At 54.4% G+C, this 22,118-nt stretch overlaps 2 protein-coding genes across 20 annotated transcripts in view; one reads left to right on the top strand and one right to left on the bottom strand.

Annotated features, from left to right (window-relative positions):
- CAPS (calcyphosine) lies at positions 5,505–7,700 on the top strand. 5 transcript variants are annotated; one of them, XM_005661299.3, is made up of 6 exons: positions 5,505–5,643; positions 5,728–5,834; positions 5,908–6,085; positions 6,223–6,429; positions 6,498–6,632; positions 6,915–7,700. In XM_005661299.3, exons 2-5 carry the CDS (start codon positions 5,752–5,754, stop codon positions 6,597–6,599), a joined length of 570 nt encoding a protein of 189 aa, XP_005661356.1. In that variant the 5' UTR covers positions 5,505–5,643; positions 5,728–5,751; the 3' UTR covers positions 6,600–6,632; positions 6,915–7,700.
- RANBP3 (RAN binding protein 3) overlaps positions 7,216–22,118 on the bottom strand; it is a 60,387-nt gene continuing 45,484 nt past the window's right edge. For 6 of the 15 annotated variants that reach the window (XM_021084005.1, XM_021084009.1, XM_021084012.1 and 3 more), the window contains 12 exons: positions 21,222–21,287; positions 20,260–20,352; positions 18,905–19,023; positions 17,673–17,792; positions 15,550–15,653; positions 14,437–14,515; positions 13,221–13,323; positions 12,681–12,805; positions 11,093–11,213; positions 9,292–9,434; positions 8,704–8,896; positions 7,216–8,605 (listed from right to left, as the gene is read on the bottom strand). In XM_021084005.1, coding sequence (XP_020939664.1) covers positions 8,562–8,605; positions 8,704–8,896; positions 9,292–9,434; positions 11,093–11,213; positions 12,681–12,805; positions 13,221–13,323; positions 14,437–14,515; positions 15,550–15,653; positions 17,673–17,792; positions 18,905–19,023; positions 20,260–20,352; positions 21,222–21,287 — 1,310 coding nt within the window. In that variant the 3' untranslated portion in view covers positions 7,216–8,561. The remainder of the gene's footprint in view (positions 8,606–8,703; positions 8,897–9,291; positions 9,435–11,092; positions 11,214–12,680; positions 12,806–13,220; positions 13,324–14,436; positions 14,516–15,549; positions 15,654–17,672; positions 17,793–18,904; positions 19,024–20,259; positions 20,353–21,221; positions 21,288–22,118) is intronic. The other 9 variants (XM_021084014.1, XM_021084017.1, XM_021084008.1 and 6 more) reach the window with 3 other exon arrangements.

The following is a 22,118-nucleotide window of genomic DNA, read 5'->3' as shown; positions in this document are numbered from 1 at the left end:
GTCCAACTCCTGGGCGGGTTGTAGGAGGTCCTAGGCTTGAGGCGTGACCAGAACGGAAATAGAACCTGGAGGGGACTTGACTGATCCCGAGCTGTACCTTTGCCTAAGGGGCGGTTCTGGGGCGTGGTCAAGCTTGTGGGCTCTGACCAACTTCGCGCGTTAGCGTCTGAGTAGGGCGGTGCCTGTCTCTAAGGGATGACCAATCCAGTGGCCAGAGCTGGAACGTGACGACATCTTTGGGGCGTGGTTTGTCAAGACTTTGGCCAATCTTGGAGTTAGGCCGGGCTCAGGGGCGGAGTTTTGAGTTGCTGGAACCAGTGAGGGTGTTTGGGTTTGAGGAAGGCGCACCCTGGGGGCGGAGCCTAGAGAGGGTTATGGCCAATCACGCCGAAGTCCTGGACGGACCTCTAGGGCGGGCGCGGTCCTCCAGGGGGCTTGGCTTAGGCTTGTTCCGGGCCGCCTGTGGGCGTGGCCGGGCCTGGACAGCAGCAGGGGCCATGTCAGCGCCGCCACCTCTGCAAATCCGCGAGGCAAACGCACACCTGGCGGCGGTGCACAGGCGCGCGGCGGAGCTGGAGGCGCGGTTGGATGCGGCGGAGCGGACGGTGCGTGCCCAGGCGGAGCGCCTGGCCCGCCACGACCAGCAGTTGCGCGCCGCCCTGGACGAGCTGGGCCGCGCCAAGGACCGGTGAGGCTCTGGGCCCGCCAGGTGGACTTCTCGGAAGAGGTGGGCGGAGGCAGAGCCTATATTGAAAAGGAGGACCGGCCAGGGAAATCGTGCATTCACGTGGAGCTGGACTACTGGTGGGATTGACAAACACTAAAATATTTGAATTAGTCATCAGTGTGTAAGGTTGAGGGATGTCACACAAACGTGAATAGCTAACTTAAACAGGGCCTGTTTTACCACTAGGCAAAATTGGCTGGTCCTGAGTGGTGCAGAGAGCTACAGCAGGTTCTTGAGGAGGATGAGATCATATCAGCCGTTTTGAAGAATCCCTGTAGCTGAAGGATTGAAAGGGATGAGACAGGTGCCCAGGGACAAAGGAGGTGCTGAGGCCCAGGTGGGAAAAAAGTCAGGGCTGGTTGGATTACTTCAGCTTTACTGAGCACCTGCTATGTGCCAGGCACTGTGCTGGTTATCAGGTCACATCAGTGAGATCTATGCAGCCTTGCCCTCAAGCAGATACATTCCTAGGCAGTTACAACGTGGGGCTGATTTGGAGTTCCTTGGTGGCCTAGAGGTTAAGGATCTGGTGTCACTGCTGTGGCTCAGGTTCGGTCCTGGGCCACATGCTGTGGGCGAGGCAACCAACATGGGGTGATCTGGGTTTGATGGAGGGCCATGCAGCTCTGAGGGGGCCCAGAGGGAAGACTTCCTGGACGAGGAGCCATCTAAGATGAACAACAAATAGGACAAGAGAACTGCAGGAGGAGCTAGGGTAATCAATGAAGGAGTGTTAGTCTGCTGAGATTGCCATTACCACAGTGGCACAGACTGCATGGCTTAAACAACAGCAAATTATTTCTCGTGGTTCTGGAGGCTGGGAAATCCAAGATCAAGATACTGACAGATTTAGTTCCTGGTGAGGGTCCCCCTCCTGGCTTGTAGATGGTCATCTCACTGTGTCCTCACATGGTGTGCGTGCGCACACACACACACACACACACACACACACAGAGCGAGCGACCGAGCAAGTGAGTGAGAGTAAGCTCTCTGGGGTCTCTCCTTGTAAGGAAACCCTCATGACCTCATCTAAACTTTATGTTCCTCTCAAGGCCTCATCTCCAAATACATCACATTAGGGGTAGGCATTCAACATATGAATTTGGCAGGGGGAACAGAGACATTCGGTCCATAACAAGGGAGTAAGTTTTATCTTGACAGGGATGGAAGACAGGAGCAGGGGAAGAGAGCCTTGGGCTCCGGGTACCATAACTGCCCCGTCTTACCTTCCTGCCAGTGAGATTGCCACTCTCCAGGAGCAGTTGCTGACCTCCGAGGCTGCTGTCCAGAGCCTGCAGGCTGCTGTGCGCCAGAGGGACGAGCTCATCCGGCAGCTGCTGCCCCGGGCGGAACTGCTGCAGGACATCTGCCGCCGTCGGCCACTCCTGGCTGGGCTGCTGGCCACCCTGGTTGAGGCTGAGCGGCTGGGGCCCCTGCCAGCCAGTGACCCCAGCCACGTACTCCCTGGTGGTCCCAGTTCACCTCTTGCCAACAGTACTGGGGAGGAAGAGGACAGGGACCACCGCCAGCCTGCCCTTTTTGGGACTACTGTGTGAGCCCGAGAGAGCAGATTTCAGAAGGCAGAAAGAGGGCCCCTATGAGGACTTTTCCCACCTCTGTGCCCGTCGTTGGGCATCACCAGTATGCTGGAGAGGATCCTGTGGCAGAGCCATAATCCTGTCCAAGCATCAGAGCCTGCTAACAAGTCAGAGGTTTTAAATGGGCCACCTGCAGGCTGAATGTGGATGTTTAACCTGGACAGAAGTTTATTATTTTTTTAAACTGAAACTTTGAATTAATCACCCTTGTTGGAAAAACTGCCAGCACTTACATAAAAATCTGGATTTCTGGCTTCAGAATGAGACATCCCTGCCTGGATCAGAGTCCAGGATACCCTCTTCAGCTGGTGTGAGTTTCAGCTGGCCCCCACATCTTTCTTAGGACCAGATGTCTGCCCCTGAAGAATCGGTTTGAGACCTTATTCTCTGGTGGAGGCAGATGGCGTCGAGTTCTATGTTATCTGAGTTTTTCTCCTTCTCTTCCTCCCTTGCCCTGATTTTTGTTCCTCTTGAAGCATTATCTCCCATCCTAAAGCATTTTATTATTCTTCATCCCAGACCAGAGTTGGGAGGTGCAAGCCTCAGGCCATTTTGCATTGGTTATATGAATTTTTTTTTTGGCTGTGCTTGAGGCATACAGAAGTCCCAGGCCAGGGATCAAACATGATGTGCCGCATCGTTGACAACACCAGACCCTTAACAGCTAGGCTAGCAGGGAACCCCTGAAAACAAAAAATTTTTTAAAAGGCTATGGCCTGCCCCCTCTGACATGTGGAAGTTGCTGGGCCAGGGATCCAACCCGTATTCTAGCAGCAACCTGAGCCACTGTAGTGACAACGCTGGATCCTTAAGCCACTGCATCACAAGGGAACTCACATTTTTCAATCCTAAACGTTTCCCTAACTTTGTCCTTCCCTCAACCCAGGAAAGAGTATGCAAGTGGGATATGCTGAGATGCTGGCAGCCAGCCTTTGCTGCCCAGGCAAATGTGGGCATCCCATAGCCTTATTTTTTTGGCCCCATCCATGGCATGTGGAAGTTCCTGGGCCAGGGATTGAACCTGCACCGGGGCAGTGATCTGAGCCACATTAGTGGGAACACCGGATCCTTAACACACTAAGCCACTGGGGAACTCCTCACATAACCTTTTTTTATTAGCATCCTGCCTCAGGGGCTTTACACAGGCTGTTCCCTCTGCCTAGAATATTCTCCCCCCATAGGTCACAGGACTAGCTCCTCATTGCTCAGGTCTTTGTTCAAACGTCATCTGCTCTGAGAGGCCTTCCCTGACCTCCTTATCTAAGATAATTCCTACCCCCTCCACCATTTTATTTCCCATGGAGTATAAGCTCCATGAGGGCACAGTTTTTGTTTCCTGTCACCAGTGCCTGGCACATCCTGGGACCTCATTAGGAACAGGGTGAGTCCATGAGTCCTGAAAGGAGTCAGGGACCCCAGCCTATCTGGTGTGGCCCCCTGGCCAGTGCAGCTTCTGTAGCAGGAGTGGGTTCTTTTTTATATTCCCTAGAGAATCTATTTTTTAACCCCTTATTTCTACACCACCTTTCTTGGCCCAATGTTTTTAGGGTACTTTACTTTTCATCAAACCAGGGATTCCTGTGCCCTTCTCTGTCCAGCCCAAGTGCCTGGCCTGGTCCCATGGCAGCTGTTTCCCAGCCTTCTTACTCAGGGAATTGTCACACCAGGAACTGCTGCAGGGCACAGCCCCTTTCAGACCAGAGAGCTCAGTGTCCTTCCTTGGCCCTCAGAAGGTGGCCGCATGGTATCTTAACAGTGATCCCTCGGTGTGGTGACAATGGCCTCGTCTTCTCCTCTGGACGAATAAGGTGGGGGGTGCTCTTTGTATGAGGGGAAGGCAGGCTGGGGCCTGTCTGAGCTCAAGAATAAACCAAATTATTTCACGGCCTTGGTCCTTTTCCCTTTTCTTCCTGGTGTGGGGGCTCGAGAGGCTGTCCCTGTGCTGTTCCTGGTCCAGGGTGGGGCCCTGCTGGGTGGGGAGACAGAAGTTACAGCCCCAGGAGCTTGTGCCAGGCACTCTGCACACACGGCTGTGTCTAATCTCAGCCACTGATGGACAAAGGCATTGCCCCATTTTACAGCTGTGGAAAGTGAGGCTCAGAGAGGTAAAGTGAAAAAGCCTCCAGGTTGGAGGGCCCCCCGGCCACTTCCCGACTTTTAATTGTTGAAATCCTGATTCTCCTAAAGATGTGATCTCAAAACAGAGCTACAGTAACTGTGGTTACATGTTACATTTTTCTATGGGAGAAAAATTGGACACTTGTAATCCTCATAAAAATACACAATGGGGCATTTCTTTGTCTACCCAAAGAATTTTGGACTACTGTGATATTTCTGCAGCAGAATGTCACTCACTGCAGTTTCTCATAAAACTGATGAATCACAGCGCTGGGTCACTTGTCATCTATGGCTTGGTTTCTGACTGCAGCAGCAACTTCTGACAATACCATTGTGCTGTGTCCAAGTCTGCGCTTTGAAAAGCCTCTGATGCTCTCTGGGTCTTGGTGGGTGGTGAGTCCCCAAACATGGCTGCGTTGTAAGTCCTGGGAAATCCAAGACTGTTTTCCATCCTGCCTGTTGGGGTAATACTCTCAATTGACACAGATGTCCAAAGTCTCCATTGAAGGCATTCTGTGACTGCTGCCTTAGTTCCTCTTGGATTATCTATGTCAACGGCCAGGGTCACTCCTCTGTATGGTACCGCAGCCCCTGGCTCAGGAGCTTATCTTGAGCAGGCCCACCAAATGACATTTGTGAACCAGAAACCAACCGCCAAAAAACCAATGTTGACAAAACACCCACAACTGGGCCTAAATAACTGCTGGGAATTGCTTTGAGCAGCTCAACATTGACACGACTGTAGGACCCAACTGGGTCTCAGCTTAGCCAGCACAGCTCGGAGCACCTCCCATTGGACCTGGGCCCAGGCCACCTCAAGCCCTTAAAGCCTGAATCCCTCAGCAGCTGTGGGCTTCTGTTCTGTGTAAAGGGGCAGAGGGCTGGTGAAGCTTAGAGGAGACCTGCCCCAGGTCACACAGGAATTGAGCTTCGGGCTTCCTCGGCCATGACCTGGCCTCTGTCCAGAACACTAGTCCCTAAAGGGCCATGGCCCCCTCATCCTGCTTGTGGAGCACTGTCCTGTGCCTCTAGGCCAGGAGGCACTGGCACAGACAGAGTTACAGCTGGGGCCCCTCCCAGTCTCCAGGGCACCGTCCCTTAGCAACAGAACTGCCTGGCAGGACGCACTGCCAGTGGTGGGCAAAGCAGGCAGGAGCCAGGCGGAGCAGCCATCCAGACTTTAGGACAGACGGAGGCCAGGTGAGAGAGTGGGGGCAGCCAGCTAGAGTGGGCTTATGACAACTGGCCCATAACGAGAACCCCCCTGGATCTCTCTCCAACCAGCTGCCCAGAGAGCCCTGACTCAGCATGGATGCTGTGGACACCACTATGGAGAAGCTCCGGGCTCAGTGTCTGTCCCGAGGGGCCTCAGGCATCCAGGGTCTGGCCAGGTGAGCTGTCTTCTCACACCTCCCCAACGCTCCCAGCCCTGTGAATCACTTTCCAACCAGCCCCGTTCCCCAGGTTTTTCCGCCGCCTGGACCAGGATGGAAGCCGGTCCCTGGGTGCGGAGGAGCTCCAGAGGGGCCTGGCCGAGCTGGGGCTGGAGCTGGACATGGCTGAAGTAAGGGGTGTGTGCAGGCGCTGGGACCGCGACGGCAGTGGGACGCTGGACCTGGAAGAGTTCCTGCGGGCGCTGCGGGTAAGGTTGGGTGTGTGACTCGGGCAAGTCCCTTCACCCTGCTGTTTGGGGGGTGCTGAGCTCTTGGGCTTCTGTGTCAATGCTGAGATTCTGGGGATCTCTCATGCTCCACACCCCTAGTCACCCCTCCCCTCTAGCCCCCATTGTCCCGGGCTCGGGAGGCCGTCATCACAGCTGCATTCGCCAAGCTGGACCGCAGTGGGGATGGAGTGGTGACTGTGGATGACCTCCGGGGGGTGTACAGCGGCCGTGCTCACCCCAAGGTGCGGAGTGGGGAGTGGACGGAGGAGGAGGTGCTCCGCCGCTTCCTGGACAACTTTGACTCCTCCGAGAAGGACGGGCAGGTGGGTGCCAAGACCCCATCCCCTCCACCCAAGCCTCTGGTCCCCCCTTACAGCCCATCTGCCCCCAGGTCACGCTGGCTGAGTTCCAGGACTACTATAGTGGCGTGAGTGCCTCCGTGGACACAGATGAGGAGTTCGTGGCCATGATGACCCGTGCCTGGCGGCTGTGAGCAGCGCACCCGCTCAGCGGGCACCACTGTAGTGTAGGACACCCCCCGCCCCGCCCCAGCTAGCACCCCTGACCCAGGGCCCCTCTCACCTGGGCTTTGAGCTGAGCAGCCCCTGAGGTAGAGGGCAGAGGGGAGTGCAGGAGGATTGAGGCCACAGAACCAGCTGGATCAGGTCTCCAGGGACACCGCACTGTTTCGCCACCAGGAATTAGTGGGAGAATGGTTCCAACGATGATCACTGGCTCCAGACCCCAGGGAGAAAGGCCCGCCCTCCCCATGCCATGCTGACCCCAAGGCTCTTCTTGCTCTGCTCAGTGAACTCGGCAGCACAACACCTCTCTCCTGCCCCAACCTGTGGGTCCCTGGGAAGCCAGGCAGCACCAAGGTGGGAAGGCGAACGGCTCTGCTGTGACTGGAGGTTCTGCACTGAGGCGGCCAGTCTTGGAAGGCAGCCGAGCTTGGTCCCCTGCCCAGGTGTGGAGTGTGGGGCAGAGGCCCCCAGACCGCAGTCAGGCCAAACCACTGGAGGAAAGCGTGCCTGCCTAGGGAGGCAGAGGCCATTCCTGGCCAGGTTGCCCGGCTTCCTGAGGCCCCTGGGGCAGGCAGGAGGCCAGCATTTTAGTTAAAAGTTTTAATGTAGTTCCCAAATACATTTCATATGACAATCTTACATAAATGTTCCAAAACACATGGGCATTATCTGGTTTTACTTGTCACTAGTTGGCTAAGGCTTAAAGCAGAGAGGTGTGACCGGATCTGCTGGGAGGGCCTTTGGTGTCTTCCCATGGCTCAGGCTCGGGGTTGGGTTGCACACGGCAAACCCGAGGGACAGACGGCACAGCTGCAGAGACACCTTCTCTGAGGCGGGGTTGGGTGGCTTCCTCTGAAAGTTCGCAGAGCCCTATGCACAGACCTTCTTTGTGGGCCTCCCAGATGGGCGGTGCCCAGCTGGCTCCTGGCCATGCTCCAGGGTGGGGGTGGACAGAGGGCGTCTGCTAATGTGTGTACCTTGAGCATGGGTTCTGCCCACTGTCTGGAACTGGCCCCTGGCCCCTTCTTGAAGGCCCTGCTAGTGTCCCCTTCTGCCACGCACAGAGGCCCCCGGCCCTGGATGATCTTGGGGGCAGAGACGTCCTGGGTGGGGCAAAGAAGGAATGGCCAACAGCAGGAAGCAGTGTGCACCTGGGTGCCTGATGATGGGTGACCCATGTTATGGGGACAGACAGGAGGATGGGGCCCTCCAACATCCAGTGACCCTTTACTACACAGGCTCTCCAGGCCTGGGGCCCAACCCCTCCCCACCCCCATGACTTGGCCTGGAGGAACCCTGGGTGGGGAACGAGTAGGGGCTGGCCCCAAGCAGCCCTCTGAGCACAGGGGCCCAGGGCCACAGGGAAAAGGAGGATGCAGCCCACAACGGGGCTGTGCCTGCAACACACAAAAGCCTTCATTGACAAAACCCAAAACAAAGCCTTGAGGGAAGAAAAAACAATCTGAAAATAGAAGCCCCCAATCAGAATGTGGGAGATGGAAGGTAAAGAGAGTAGTTAACAGAAGGTCCAGCAGGCCCAGTGTTTACACGTGTGTGGACAGACCTGGAGGCCCGGGCAGGAGGCGGTGGCGGGAGAGCCGGCGACAAGAGGAGGGCAGGGTGAAGAAACAAGGTGTCCCAGTCCCAGTGAGAAGCCGTGACAAGTCTTAATGTGCCATTTCAATTCAAGGGGTAAGGAAGAAATGTTCTTTTTTGTTTTGCTCATCAATATGATGAGGTTCGTGTCCCAAACCACATTCAGGCAGTTCCCGAGTCTGCTTCTGAACGGGACGTGCGGATCCAGACTGTGGCCAACCCAGCGGGGAGAGTGGTTCCCGAGCCCCACGCCTCGACGCTGCTGGCGGGAGGGGCGGGCGGGCGGGCAGACAGACGGACAAAGCAGCAGGCTCGTGGGCAGCTGGCTCCCGGCGCTATGTGCTCCCAGCTGTCTGCCCGTCCCCTTCGTCACCAGCGCCTGTGGGAAGCAGTGGCCTCGGCGTCACATCCCTGCCTTGGACAAAGCCCCTCCCCTTAGGTCAACCCCCACGCCCAGAGGCTACCCCTGGGACTCCCCTGGCTCACCACTTCCAGTGGCTCCCGATGGAGCCAGGACGTCATCATCGTCACTGTCATCCTCATTGGATGGAGCTGCTCCAGGCTCCGGGGCAGGTGTCTTGGCCTCCTGCTCCTGCTCCACTCGGCTGCGCAGGGCCAGGATGCGGTGGTGTAGGGCTGCATACAGCTGGCCTGTGTCCTTGGAGCTGGCCTGCGGGAGGCAGAGGGAAGAGCCAGGTTACAGCGCTTCATGGGGAGACCCCTCCTGGTTGGTGTGGCCACTGTCCCTGCCACAATGTGATGGCAAAACCCTCAGGTTGGGGGCTGACAGGAACCTAACCTCTCTCCTTGACAAGTCCCTCAGCTTCACAGCTGTCATCCTGTGGTGGGGGGAGGGAGTTGTTCACAGAGACTGAGCTGAGCCAGCCCCTCCCAGGCCACACCCACAGTGCAGGGTGCCAGGGGCAGCAAAGGTACCCCTCAGCCTGCCTGGCAGAGCCTCCTGTGGCGGCTGGGAGCGGGGGCACCGCCCTTGTCCAGGGGGCTGCCTGGGTAGCTCCCTTCCCTGAGGGCGGCAGCAGCCCAGCCTGTCCCAGGGCTGCTCACCGAGATCAAGAAGACCTTCACGCCCTGGTCCTCAGTGTCCATGGCTGTGATGCGGATGCTCTTCTCACTGGCCTTGTCGATCTGCATCTGGGCCCACAGCTTGGTGTTGAGGATCAGCCGCAGGCTGCCCTGGGTCCTCATCACTGCAACCAACAAGGTCGTCAGCCCTGGTCCCCCAAGCACCACCCATGGCTATGAGAGCAGACACAGTCTGGAAGGAAAGCCAACTCCCCAGGGCGAAGTCCCACACTTTTCCCAATGGCCACGAAAGCCTCCTGCCTATCTGTGGAGCCACAGCCCCGGCACAGCCAGCTCCCTGGCCCAGAACCGAGGCATATCCAAAGCGCACAAAAGCGGCCAGGATGGACAGGCAGCCTCCGGTCTCCTGCCCACTGCTCAGAGCTGCCATCAGGAGGAAGACAGAAACAGACTGAGGGTAGCATCTGGTGGAGGTGCTAGCATTTCTTCCCAGGAAATGCACATGAGACGCTGAGTTCTGCTCACAGGGGGCCCAAGGCCAACACCATCCTGCCTACTCTGTTCAGGTGCCAACTCTGCACACATTGACCCCTCACCTTCCTGACAGCCCAGCTCTCCCCACTGGGAAACGTGGATAGGGCTGGAAGCTTTCCCCCCAACTCCGGGCTCCAACTGACCAGATCCCCTGGTGACCACCCTGAGCCCTTGGAGCTGCCTGCCTCTGAGGGGGCCCTGGAGAATGTCTGTGACAAGGACCAAGGCCTGTGTGGGGTGAAAGGGAAGTGTGCCTGGGATGGATCGATGAGGGAAGGGAGAGTGTAGCTATGAGGCTGGTAACAGGCTCGTGGCTGAGGATGAGCGCCATGAGCTGCGGGGCTTGAAATCCTGTGCTCTCTGTCCATGTACGCTTGCACACTTCCAGGAGAAAAAATGAGGAGAAAGTGAGGGATGTCTACAGGGAAAAAGAATGTGCCCAAATAGAAGGGCCGCTTTCATTTCTGTTCCAGTCTTGAGACGATCCCGAGCCCAGTGCTGCTGGGCTCAGTGATCCTGAGCTGCTTAAAGAACACAATGTGAGCTATGCCCTGGCCAAGAACTGATGTTTTTGTAAAGGCCGGAGGACAACTTTAATTTGGGAGGGTTTAAAAAAAAAAGATGAACACACACGTTTCACATATACACACTCACAGAGGCAGATTTTCTTCAAATATGCATACATGGGTGTGTACATAAACACACTCACACGCACATCCACTTCAGTAACAAGCACACTCCTGAGATTAAGGTTCAGGTAGAGGCAAGCCCCAGCAATGTTATTTACAGGTGAAAAAAATGAGGAACAACTTAAATGTCCACCAACGGAGAATGGTTAAAAACATTCACTGTCAACAGAATGTTAACTCAGAAATCTTTTAAAAAGGCTGCACTTTAAGAAACATTTAACAAAGACACAGGATGCTCACAAAACAGCAAGTAAAGAGAGCAAGAGACATAATCCTTAAAAAGACCCACAGAACAGGAATGGACCGCCAGAACATTCTTTGTGGAGATTTTCCCCTTTATACAGAGATTTTAGCTGCTGTTTGATTTCTTCCTTTTCCTTTCTAGTACAAAAAAACTGGCACTTTTATCAGGAAACAAGTGAGAACACTGCCAAAGCCCCTCATCCATTTTCACATTCAGAAGGAGAATCCCAATGGCTGGCAGCTGATGCCGCTGGGTCAGGCCAGGTCCTGCAGGCTGAGGGCTGGGGGTGCACCTCCCCTTTGAGGCCTCAGAAGCTCTGCTCCCCCCTACCCCCAACCCCCCGGCTGCAGCTCACCTAGTCGGGACTGTAACGTCCCGTCGTCGGTCGATGCCATGTCATTGAGTCTGAGTAGCCCCCGGCCTCGCTCCACCCACGACTGTGAGGTCTTGTCAAAGACAAACAGCTTACACTGGATCTGGAACACAAGGCAGCCCTCCAGGTGAGCAGGGACCCTGGCTGGGCAGCTGGACCCTGGGAGCCTGCACCAAACCTGTGTGAACACCTGGGTCAACACCTGGCCCTTAGCTAGTTTTCTGTCCTGCCCTGGAGCTAGAATTCTAATCATGAGGGAAATGCAAATCAAAACCACAATGAGATAGCACTTCACCCCCATGAGGATGGTTATAACCACAGAGACAGGTTCTGAGGAGGATGTGCACAAATCAGGACCCTCACACCTTGCTGAGGGGAATGGAAAAGGGTGCAGTTGCTGTGTTTTTTTTGGTCTTTTTTTTTTTTTTTTTTTTTTTAAAATAAAATCAGTTATTTGAAATGTTGAACATGGAGTTACCGGAGTCCAGATATTCCACTCCTAAGTATCTATCCAGCAGAAATGAAATGTGTTCACACAGAAATCTGTACATGAATGTCCATAGCAGCATCATTCTTAATACCCCCGAAGTGGAAACAAACCCAGTGTCCATCAACAGGTGAATGGATGAACAAATGTGGTGCCATCTATGCAGTGGAAAGTTATTCAGCCGTGAAAAGGAGCGAAGCACTGACAACACGGAGGAGCCTGAAAACATGGTGCTTAGTAAGAGAAGCCAGACACAAAAGGCCATAGAGTCTATGATGCCCATTCATAGAAAACATCTACAACAGGCCAAGCCACAGAGACAGAAAGTGGATTCGTGGTTGCTGGGGGAGGGGGCTGGGGAGTGACTGGTAATGGGGACAGGGTTTCTTTTACGGGGGATAAAAGTGTTCTAAATTGTGACATTTGCACAACTCTGAATACACTAAAAACCGTCGAACTGTATGCTTGTGGATTTCATAGTATGTGAATTGTATTTCAACAAAGCTGTTACACATTAAAAAACAAATGAAGAGACCACATGCGGCCCTTTACAGAAAAAGTTTGCAGATCTTTCTAAGTCAGTATCTCTCCACATGGACAGATTAAAAAAAACTGTGAGAGAGGAAAAGAAATACCACTGAAAACTCCTCAATGCTATATATACGTAGTTTATAGACACACACACACACAGGTACGTGTGAGGGGACAAAGGGCAGGTGAAGGAGGCCCAGCACCCTGGACACGCTGCCCCAGGAGGGGAGGGGAGGAAGATGGGGGCAAGAGTGCGAGAAAGCTGCGTGGCATCTGTGACTTTTTTCCCCAATAAATGAACACAGTCCCACTGTGACAAATCGTCACAGCTGCTCTCTCTGGGTGGTAAGAGAAGGTGTTTGTTACAGTCTTTATAAGTCTCTGAACTATTGAGAATGCCTCAAAACAGATCCCTTTGCTCTAAAACAAGGCAATACAAGAGGTCCACTGGCTCTCGCTAAGCTCTCTACTGAAGTCCCCATAAGGCCCCAAAGGCTGGGTCACAGCCCAGCTGTTGCTTCTGCGGGGAGCTGGCCGGGCCACCCGCCTCACCTGCAACACGTTGCTCTCTGCCTCCTCCCCGGTGATCACCTCCACTTTTTCCAGCAAACACTTCCGCGCCGTTGCCTTTGTGTAGGCGGCTGCCGACTCGGCCAGGGACTCTGCAACGTTATTAGCTAAACGACATTGACTATTTATTTGGTGGGGGGGAGAGGGTGTACCTCAAAAAGGGTTGGCGCTGGCCTCAAGGGTGCCAGTCACCCCCCTGCAGTCACGCCTTGGTGAGGACCTCAGAAACACACCACGTAACTCTGCCTGGGAAGCTGCAAGGAGAGCATTTGGGAGCGGGCAGTGGGGCTCCGGATTTCTGACTCTCCCACTCAGCAGAGGACAGAAGACAGCAAGAGACTTCTGAGAGGGCGCCGAAGAGAAACTGCCCTCTGCTGCTTCAGGGTGAAGAAGGGGTGACAACCACCTCTATCCCCATCCCTGGTCACTAGGCAGCACTGTGCCCTTCCCGCCCAGCTCCCAGGGCGTAGCCTTTCACAGTGAGGTGGTCCTCTCCCAGGATGGGGCAGGAACGAGGCCTACCTTTCTCAGGGGTGGCCTCTTGGGACGAGGACTCGGACCCAGACTCAGCAGCTATGGTTTCTCTGTTGGCATCGGAACTGACCTCGTTTAGTTTGGGCGGACTCTGCAGGGAAGCGGAGGCACAGAAGGAGGGCATGTTTGGGTGGTCCTGGTAGGCCAACCGCTGTGGAGCGGGAAGCCCCTCTGCTGCAATGGTAGCTCTTGGCACATCCTTGCCTGGGCAGAGGACTTCTTTCTGCCAACAGTGGCTTCTCCTCCGCAGCTTTGGGAACCACCCAGCCCCAGTCCCATCTCCACTCCTCAAGCATCATCAGAAAGTGCCTGCTTGCCACCCTCACAACACAGGCAGCTCCCGCTCTCACAGACCCGCCCTGTACATCGTTCACGAACTGCCCTTGGAATCCCCAAATGGGGCTTCTGTGGCATCACCGGGTGACCTGCCATCAGCTAACCTTGAGCCACCATCAGCTAACCTTCTTTGACTACTTCATTGCAATGAAAAAACAGTGCTGACACTTGAGACAAGAAACAGGAGGCTCCCTAAGGTAACTGAATGAGGCCAAGGTGGCAGGAACTTTCACAATGGACACAGTGGGGCTGTGTGCATATCATTGGGCAAGAAAAGGAACAGAAATAAGGAAGCAGGTAAACAACTCCAGGAGCCCATCCTGGGCTGGCCAGGCTCTCTGGCACTGGGAGACAGGCAAAGATCACCCATGTGCCATAGCTGTGGTGTGTATCAGGAGTGCAAGAGACACAGGGGACACTGGGGGGGGGGTCCTCCAAGGCCACTGTACCCATTCCTCACTCAGGGCTGCAGCCTCATGGTCAAGGAGGAGTTGACTTCCCTTGGCCTCAGAGGTGGCTCAGGGTGGTCCCAACAGCACACAGATGAGGACTTTGGACACATGGCTCTCGCCACAGTTGCCCTTGGCTGGGAGGAAGCATGGCCCATGACTCACGCGAAGCCCATCTTAGGATGAGGAGACAGGAAGTGTGACACTGGCTCCTGCAGAGCCTCCCTGGGCCATTAGCACTGACCACCTTGCCCCGTTTAAGCTGAGTCTGAGCTGGGCCGTCTTCCTCTTACTTGCAAAGAAAGCATCCTAATGTCATGGGAGAAATGCCGCAGACACACCCCACATTCCCGTGACCTGGGAGAGATTCTAACAGCCTTTGTATCCCAGGAAGGACAGCCCCCACAGGGCCCACTCACCAACACGCGTTCACTCATGTTCTGGCCAAATATAAACTTGCTGCTGGCGGCGTCGGCACTATTGGTTGAATTCTCTAAACTGAAGAGGAGATGTGCCATGAATGTGGGGTGTCGAGAGGAACAGGGCAGAACAGTATGTATGCCTGTATACACCATGTGCACGCACATGGTCAGAGTGGGCAAGAGCTACACACGCAGCATGGAAAGCCCAGTCGAGGCACTGCTCAGCCTTGAAGCATGAACCTGGCATGCCAGGGACAGGGACCCACAGGCCTCCATGCCAGGCTGCACCAGGTGAAAAACATGGACCCTCAGCTCCCACTGCTTGGCACTGAGTGAGCACGGGCACCATCAGATGCCCATCTTCCCCTACGTCTCTCGGCAGCGGGCTGTCCCTGCAGCACTCGGGCCCCCTCCTCTGGCTCACACCAAGTACTGGTGGATGCAGGAGGATGACCCTTGGGGAGCCCTTGGCAAACGGCAGCTGCTGTGGCCATCACATTTCATCCAGTTTAAAACATTACAGGTGGTACATGCCTCCTGATTTGGGAAATGCTGAGGTGCAAAAAGTACATCTTAAAGTATCTGATGTGTTCTGTTAACCGGGGGCCAGGCAGTCAAGCAGCAAGGTCATGGTTCACGTAGGCCTCTGGAGGCGGAGGCCCATGCTGTACCTGCTCTGCTGGCCTGTCTCATAGGCAGGCACACGCCCTCCTTCTGAAACCCCAAGCAGCCAGGCTGCTGCTGAGCACTGCTAGCAGCTGTGCCAACCAACAGTGCACACTAATCCAGGCTAAGGTGCACCCAGAGGCAGCTGGGCCACCACTGGCACGAAGTCTGAGTGACAGAGATCACTCCGAGGGCTGGGCTAGACAATCCCACAGAAGTGAGGTCCTGCCTTGGGAGTGCACAGAAGCCCACCCCCCTGGCCCCCCTACATCTGTACCCAGAGTGGGAAAGAAGAGGAGCTGGAAGGTGACAGGGACTCTGGCAGCATCTGCCCCCTGCCCCAGGTGCTACCCCCTCTTGGACTCTGGGTCAGGGGCAGTGGATGACTATGGGCCCCTCTGAGGCTCACCCTACATGAGGCTGGGCGCCAGGCCCGGCACACACCTGGAGCTGATATACTGAAGGAAGTAGTTGGTGGCAGTTGGTGTTTCTGAACTGGGGTGTCCGGCATTCTCCATGTCCGCTACTTCAGTGTTCTCATTGATTAACTGGGAGACAGAGAGGAAACACTCATTGACCACAGACGGCTCCTCCTGGATCTCTAGAGCTCAGCCTGCCTGCACAGGCCCTCACTGCGCACATGGCACAGCCCCACCTACATGTGTAGGCTCGGGGTGTGGTGGGCTCATGAGGCGACAGGGAGCCTTCTCTACCTTGTTTACAAAACACACTCAGGCTAGCAGCCTGGTGGCATTTTCATCAATGCCTCTGCACCAAGAGATCACAGATCACTTCCAAATTCTATATTTTAAGGAGTTGTTTATTTTTTTGTCTTTTTATGGCTGCACCTGTGGCATATGGAAGTTCCCAGGTTAGGGGTCAAATTGGAGCTGCAGCTGGCAGCCTACACCACAGCCACAGGAATGCCAGATCCAAGTCGCGTCTGCGACCTACCCCACAGCTCGTGGCAACTCTGAATCCTTCACCCACTGAGTGGGCCAGGGATTGAACCTATGTCTTCATGGATACTAGTCGGATTCGTTACCACTAAGGCACAAAGGTTTATAATAAACCCTTAAGGAGTTTATTATAAACAAAATAGAAGCATCATTTCTTGAAGCTTCTTTTATGCCAACTGCCACACAGCCTGGTTAAATACATTCTCCTGGGAATGCTGAGATATGGTATTAGCGACCTTGTTCTGGGTGAGGAGTCAGAGGCTTAGGGGTTAAGAAATCATGGCTTCAGGTCAGCCTCCATGGAGAAGCTGGGATGTGGCTGTGGAGCCCCTGGACTCCTGACTCCCACCCCAACCTCAAGGCAGGGAGGAACAGACTCGACTGACAGCCCAGGTCAGGTGCATTTCCAGGCCCACCTTTCTCTTGCTTTCTCCTCCCCAAGGGACTGGTTATTTTGGCTAAAGCTGTGCAATGTCAACACCCATTTGTGTGTCTCTCAGGGCATCTGTGCTTCTATTAGACAAAAAGGTCTAAAGAGGAAGCAGGCAGATCGAGGCCTTCTCTCCACTGGAGACTCGCTTCCCTACTTCAGGAGCTCTCATCCTCCGCATCACTGATCCTGGGCCCGATTGTTCTTTAGGGGGCAGGGGAGGGGCCTGGTCACCATGGGGGTATTGGTCAGCATCTCTGGCCTCTACTTACTTATCATTAGTGGCACCTGTCCCCTGTTGTGACAACCACAAATATCCCCAGACACAGCCACTGTTACTGTCCCTCAAAGCCTCTAGAAGAGCTTCTTGCCAGATGAGCTCCTGGAAATAGCACTGATGTGGCTGAGAATCATCTCCCAGAGGGCCAGTGTGTGGGGTGGACCCAGATCCCCTGCCACTGCCACATGCTCCCCACCCCAACTCAAAGTCCCCAGACTAGACCAACACACCTGGGGGGCAGCCAGGAGGTGACAGATCCTGTTGCCTCCTGTGGGAGAGAAAACAGTATCTTTCTACCTGCCCTACTTGAAAAAAATAAGGTGATGGCTCTCAATAGGGGGTGATTTGGTCCCACAGTAACATTCAGCACTATTCGGGGATGTTTTGGGTTGTTACAACCGAGGCCAGAGAGAGGTGTGTTCTTGGCATCTGGAGAGTGGGGTTGGGGCTGCTGCTTAACACCCTACAGTGCCCAGGACAGACTGAGAAGGATCTGGTCTCTGTGCTGCTAGTGCTGACAAAGAGAAACCCTTAAGTAAGGAAATAAAAGTCTCTCTGGCAATGTCAAAAGCATCAGATCCTGATGTCTGCTTTTTCCTTTGCTACAAAAATGTCAGTTCCCAGGACTAAGTCGCCCCACTGACCCTGGCTCCTGGGAGAACAAGGGAGCCTGCCTCCGGGAGCTGCTGTCAAGCCCCACACTTGGATAGGCTGCTGGCCAGGGTGTGTGCCAGGAGCCAGCAACACATGGAAACAGCTGCTAGATGCTGAGTCACAGGACCACCCCAGACACAGTGGCCCCTTCCCCGAAAATCAGCTTCCCGCTGCTGAACCTGGGGTAGGCATAGTAAGATCGATTCTCTAGATCAATAACTCCTCCAGCCCCCTGACTACATACCTTAACTCTGTCCCTCAGGTTCTGCCCAAACACAAATGCCTGCTGTGCAACTTGCTCCTTCTTCTCACAGTTCTCCTCCTCAGAAGTATTGCTGGATTCATTTTTCTGGGACTCTTTCTCCTAGTTCAAGCAAGCAAACAAAACAACTGAGAAGAAGGGATATGTTCGCCCTGACAGGCAAGAGCCATCTCACACAGCTGCATTTGCTCAGGGTGGTCCTGGCAGGGGGACGAACAGGAGAGACCCCAGGACTGGGGAGGGCCATACCCCTCCAGGGAGGGGAGAGCTCTGGGCATTGCAATCCTCACCCAGGGCACTGTGGCAGGGGAGGGTGTCTCCTTCCAGCTCAGAACTGTAAAGCCCACTCACCACCCTGGAGACCCCGGCCACTAGTCTCTGAGAAGCAGTAAGTTGCAAAAATGATTCTTTTACAATTCCACTAACTGTGGTCTGAGGGTGGGGGCTCAGGGACGTTTGAAAACTGAACTGCAGATGATGATTTCTATCATTCGAACTAGAACACCTAGCAGGGGTGTGCAGGAAGGTGGAGGGTGTAGGACTGCAGGCAGCAACTTATCTGCTGAAAAGAACGAGAGTGGAAATAAACGCACAGGTGCCACCTGTCTCTGTGTATGGAGGCCACGGTGCGTGTTGCTGCAACTCAGATCTCAAGCCTGTCTCTGCCAACCGCAAATGCAGGCTCTTCACTAAATGCCCCTTATTTTGCAGCTGCTATGCGGTGCTACTGGAAAACATCATGCTCCTGGCCTATATAATCCCAGAAGCCCTGAAGGACTTTTTTTTTTTTAACCAATGATTTCTGAGCCAACTCCCCAGGCACACTTCTTCCATGAGAAGACACACATGTATATGAACCCTTGAGGAGCCGCTCAGCTGTGGGAGAGGGAGGGGCGCCTTTCTCCAAGAAGAGTGGTCCAAGGCCCTGGCCAGGTTCCAACAGACCGTGTGCATGGAAACGATGCACATTTTGGGCAATCTGGCCCTCAAAGGCAGAACCCTGCTTATGGCCCCTTTCTCCGGGAACCCTGGAGTTCCTGGCAGTCTGGCAGCTTCGCCAGTTGCAGTTACACATTGATTCCTCTAAGCAAATCCAGACACCTTAGCAGAGGCCAGCTCGGACCCTGCTCAGAGCGGCTGATGGCCCATTGGCTCAGCCAGGCCCTGAGAAGCCACACAGGCAGTGCGCGCTCCCTGCCCCACTGCGGACAGACCTCAAGTGCTGGCACCTCATCAGATGGACTTCTCCGGGCGGGGTTGTCAGGTGAGGCCAATGTCACTGCCCCTGTGCAGTCTGCCGGGACACTGACCCCGTTGGTGCCGGTGCTCGGGACTGTGGGGAGAAAAAAGATAGTGGGTACCTCGGAGGGTAGCTCTGGACCACCTTCCAAGCTCCCTCCTACCATTTGGCCAACGGTATAATGTCTCCTTTTTTAAGGAAATGATCTGGCATCACGACTAAAAGTCACAAATTCTTAGGTTAAAAGAAACTCTAAACTAAAACCTCACAAAAGTGAGACTCCCATACCCCCCCCTTTTTTTCCTTTTAGGGCCACACCCACGGCACATGGAAGTTCCCAGGCTAGGGGTCAAATTAGAGCTATAGCTGCCAGCCTATACCACAGTCACAGCCACACCAACACGGGATCCGAGCCACGTGTGCAACCTACACTACAGCTCACGGCAAGGCCAAATCCATAACCCACTGAGCTAGGCCAAGGATCAAACCCACATCCTGAAGACACTATGTCGGGTTCTCAACCTGCTGAGCCACAATGGGAACTCCAAGAATTCCTTATTGTTTATTCCACAAAGAACCATGTGGCTTTTCTGTGTATTTAGAAATGATACGGTTAGGAGGAAAAAAAGAAAAAAAAAGAAAATATATTTGGGGGAGAATTATGAGTTTTACAAAACACATTTTACTAATAAGTCCTTATTCTATGCAGTTTCCTATTTAATAGTTGAAATTATGTGACACACACAACTTTAAATCTGGCCTTGACTATTTAGCATCAGACCAAAAAAAATTCCCACATAATAAAAACTCTTCAGAAACAGTAACTATTTTTCTAGGCAGGATGTTGCACTCCTCCTGATAAAGAGCTCTTGAACAGGAGAGAAAGATTAAGAGGAAGAGAATAGCTTATTAGTATTTAAATAAAAAATAAGGATTAACGGAAAACCACAGCCTGTGTGGATATAACGAAAACATGGTTTCAGAGCTCAGTCTCCAGGTTGGCAGGTGAGGTGAGAAAGCACATCTCATCAACCATCTGCTTTCTCACACACACAGGGCTGAGTTTTGCCTGTGAACACGTAGGGACAAATCTGGAGTCTGAGCTCAGCGAGGTGCTGCTCTCTCTCGGGAAGCCAGGGTGCGCTCGGAGCATGCCCCTGAGCACTGCAGGGAGTGGGTGGAACTGCCTGTCTTCAGTGCTCACGGGGACTTGAGGGATTGTCCCCGGTGCTCTTTACTTCCTGTGCATTCAGCAGAGCGGGCCAAAGCCACCCATGTGAAACAGAGTTCTCCCTGCCAGGAGCCCAGGGGCCAGGGCGAGTGACTCACCGGTCTGTGAGAGTGCCTTTGGCTGAGGAGCTTGTAACACTGCTGGGCGAAGCACGCTCCGCTGCTGCTCCTTGGGCTTCTGGCTCGGCAGACCTGGGAACAGAGAGTGGCTGGCTTGCCTCGGGCCCTTGGACCATGTGGCCAAGGGGAGATGCAACACCACCCCGCCTCACTGGCTCTCAGGCACTTTATAGAAAAGTTAACCCCAGTAACCACTTGATGTCAGGGGAGCACATTAAAACAAACCCAAGATACTTACTTTACAGCTCGACATAAAAATCCTAGCTTTTGTTATTTTTATATGTGATTAAATGAAACCCCCACACAACCAATCATGTCTTCAAATTAATCCAGTGAGCACAGTAATGCTATGAGGGAGCCAAGGGGCAGCTATCCAAGTGGAGGCCTCAAGGGTCAAGTGCAGATGGTGAGGGGAAGGCAGCAAAGGCACAGCTGACCAGTCAGTTTAGGACTCTGCCTGGGGTGCAGACAGGGCCCCTTGCACCTGCTTCTCAAAATGCCACGTTGAGAAAATCCCTCGGCCAAACTTATGGGGCAGAGACCACAAGACACTTCAGGCCCTGCAGGGGCTTCCCGCTGCATCAGATGTGCCTAATGGCACCATCGCTGAGCCCCACTCACTAGCAGCCACTGCATCTTGGACACCCTAATCAAGGTTAGAGTTGCAGCATGCTGTGGCCAGAACACTCTGGAGAGAGCCTGACAAACTGAGCTACTACCGGGCACAGAGCCCAGATGACCCACGCCAAGTCACGCCTGCTCCCCTGTGGCCGCCTACTTAGGGCAGCAGGCTCACAGGCAGGAGAACCTTCCTGGTCTGACAGGCTCTTCCCAGTGCTCCCGTGTCAGGAAGTGAGCAGAGGCCAGAGCGCACAGACAAAAGAGGCTGCAAAGGTGGCGAGAAAGCCACTCCACGCTCCTCCTCAGAGGAGGACACCTACCTGCACTGGGTGCCTGGCCGTGGATCAGTGTTGGCGGCTTCAACCGGAATCCACTGCTCTTTTCCTCTACAAGCATAAGATGAAAGATAAAAAGCAGGCCTGCCTGGGGTGGGGCAACAAAGCTGGGAGGGAACAGGAGCAGAAGAGTACTCAGGTCTGGATCAGTGACCATGGCGCTGGAGAACTAGGGAAAATACTTCCGACTTAAAACAGCAAAGCAGAAGCCCAACCAATCCCCTAGTCTGTACAGCAGCCCAGGGAGGAGGCAGAGGGCTGCAGGCAGCACTGGCTCTGGGGAAAACTGCTGGCAACAGAAGACTGGAGGGCGAGTGCAGGGCTGGTTAAGCCATGGGCACCTACCCAGCTGCCTACCAGGGGCTGAGAGGTGGAGACTGTGCTGCCCTTGCGGGTCCAGCGGAATGTCAGGGAGCCAGAGTAACGGTCCCTGGGACCCGGCTCCCTTTCCAGGAGGACATGGCCGCAGTCAGGAAAAGCCTCTGTCCTACCAGCAGATGTCTGGAAGATGAGATGCGTTTTCTGTGGTGAAAGATCAAAGGTGGCAGAGAGCAGGCTTGCTCTCTCTCCAGATGTGTGTGGGGAGCTTCACCTTGTCACGAAGAAAGCACTGGAAGGCCCAGGAGGAGGAGGAGGCAGGCTTTCCTGCAGGACTGACGGGGAACAGAGCTGACAAATATAGGGGCTCCTGGGGAGCTCAGGGCATGGTTTTCAGCTCAGCCACTGGGGCACACAGATCCTTTAATCCTTGTGTCGTGATGACCCTGCCCATTGCAGGAGGAGGGGAGAGGGGTCGTCTAATGAAATCCCTGACCAGAAGGACCAGCACAAAAAGCCCCGTGTTTCCAAGAGGACAGGTTTCTACTGAGAAGAGCACAAGGA

This window comes from Sus scrofa, chromosome 2 (assembly GCF_000003025.6).
Source record: "Sus scrofa isolate TJ Tabasco breed Duroc chromosome 2, Sscrofa11.1, whole genome shotgun sequence".
Classification (NCBI taxonomy): Eukaryota; Metazoa; Chordata; class Mammalia; order Artiodactyla; family Suidae; genus Sus; species Sus scrofa.
Note: the sequence above shows the minus strand (reverse complement) of the source record. Positions and strands in the feature narration are given on the sequence as shown.

Coding starts and splice junctions, on each gene's coding strand:
- CAPS (XM_005661299.3), top strand. CDS start 5,752: ATGGATGCTGTGGACACCACTATGGAGAAGCTCCGGGCTCAGTGTCTG. Junction 5,835..5,907: donor GGCATCCAGGGTCTGGCCAG/GTGAGCTGTCTT, acceptor CCCGTTCCCCAG/GTTTTTCCGCCGCCTGGACC. Junction 6,086..6,222: donor AGTTCCTGCGGGCGCTGCGG/GTAAGGTTGGGT, acceptor CCTCCCCTCTAG/CCCCCATTGTCCCGGGCTCG.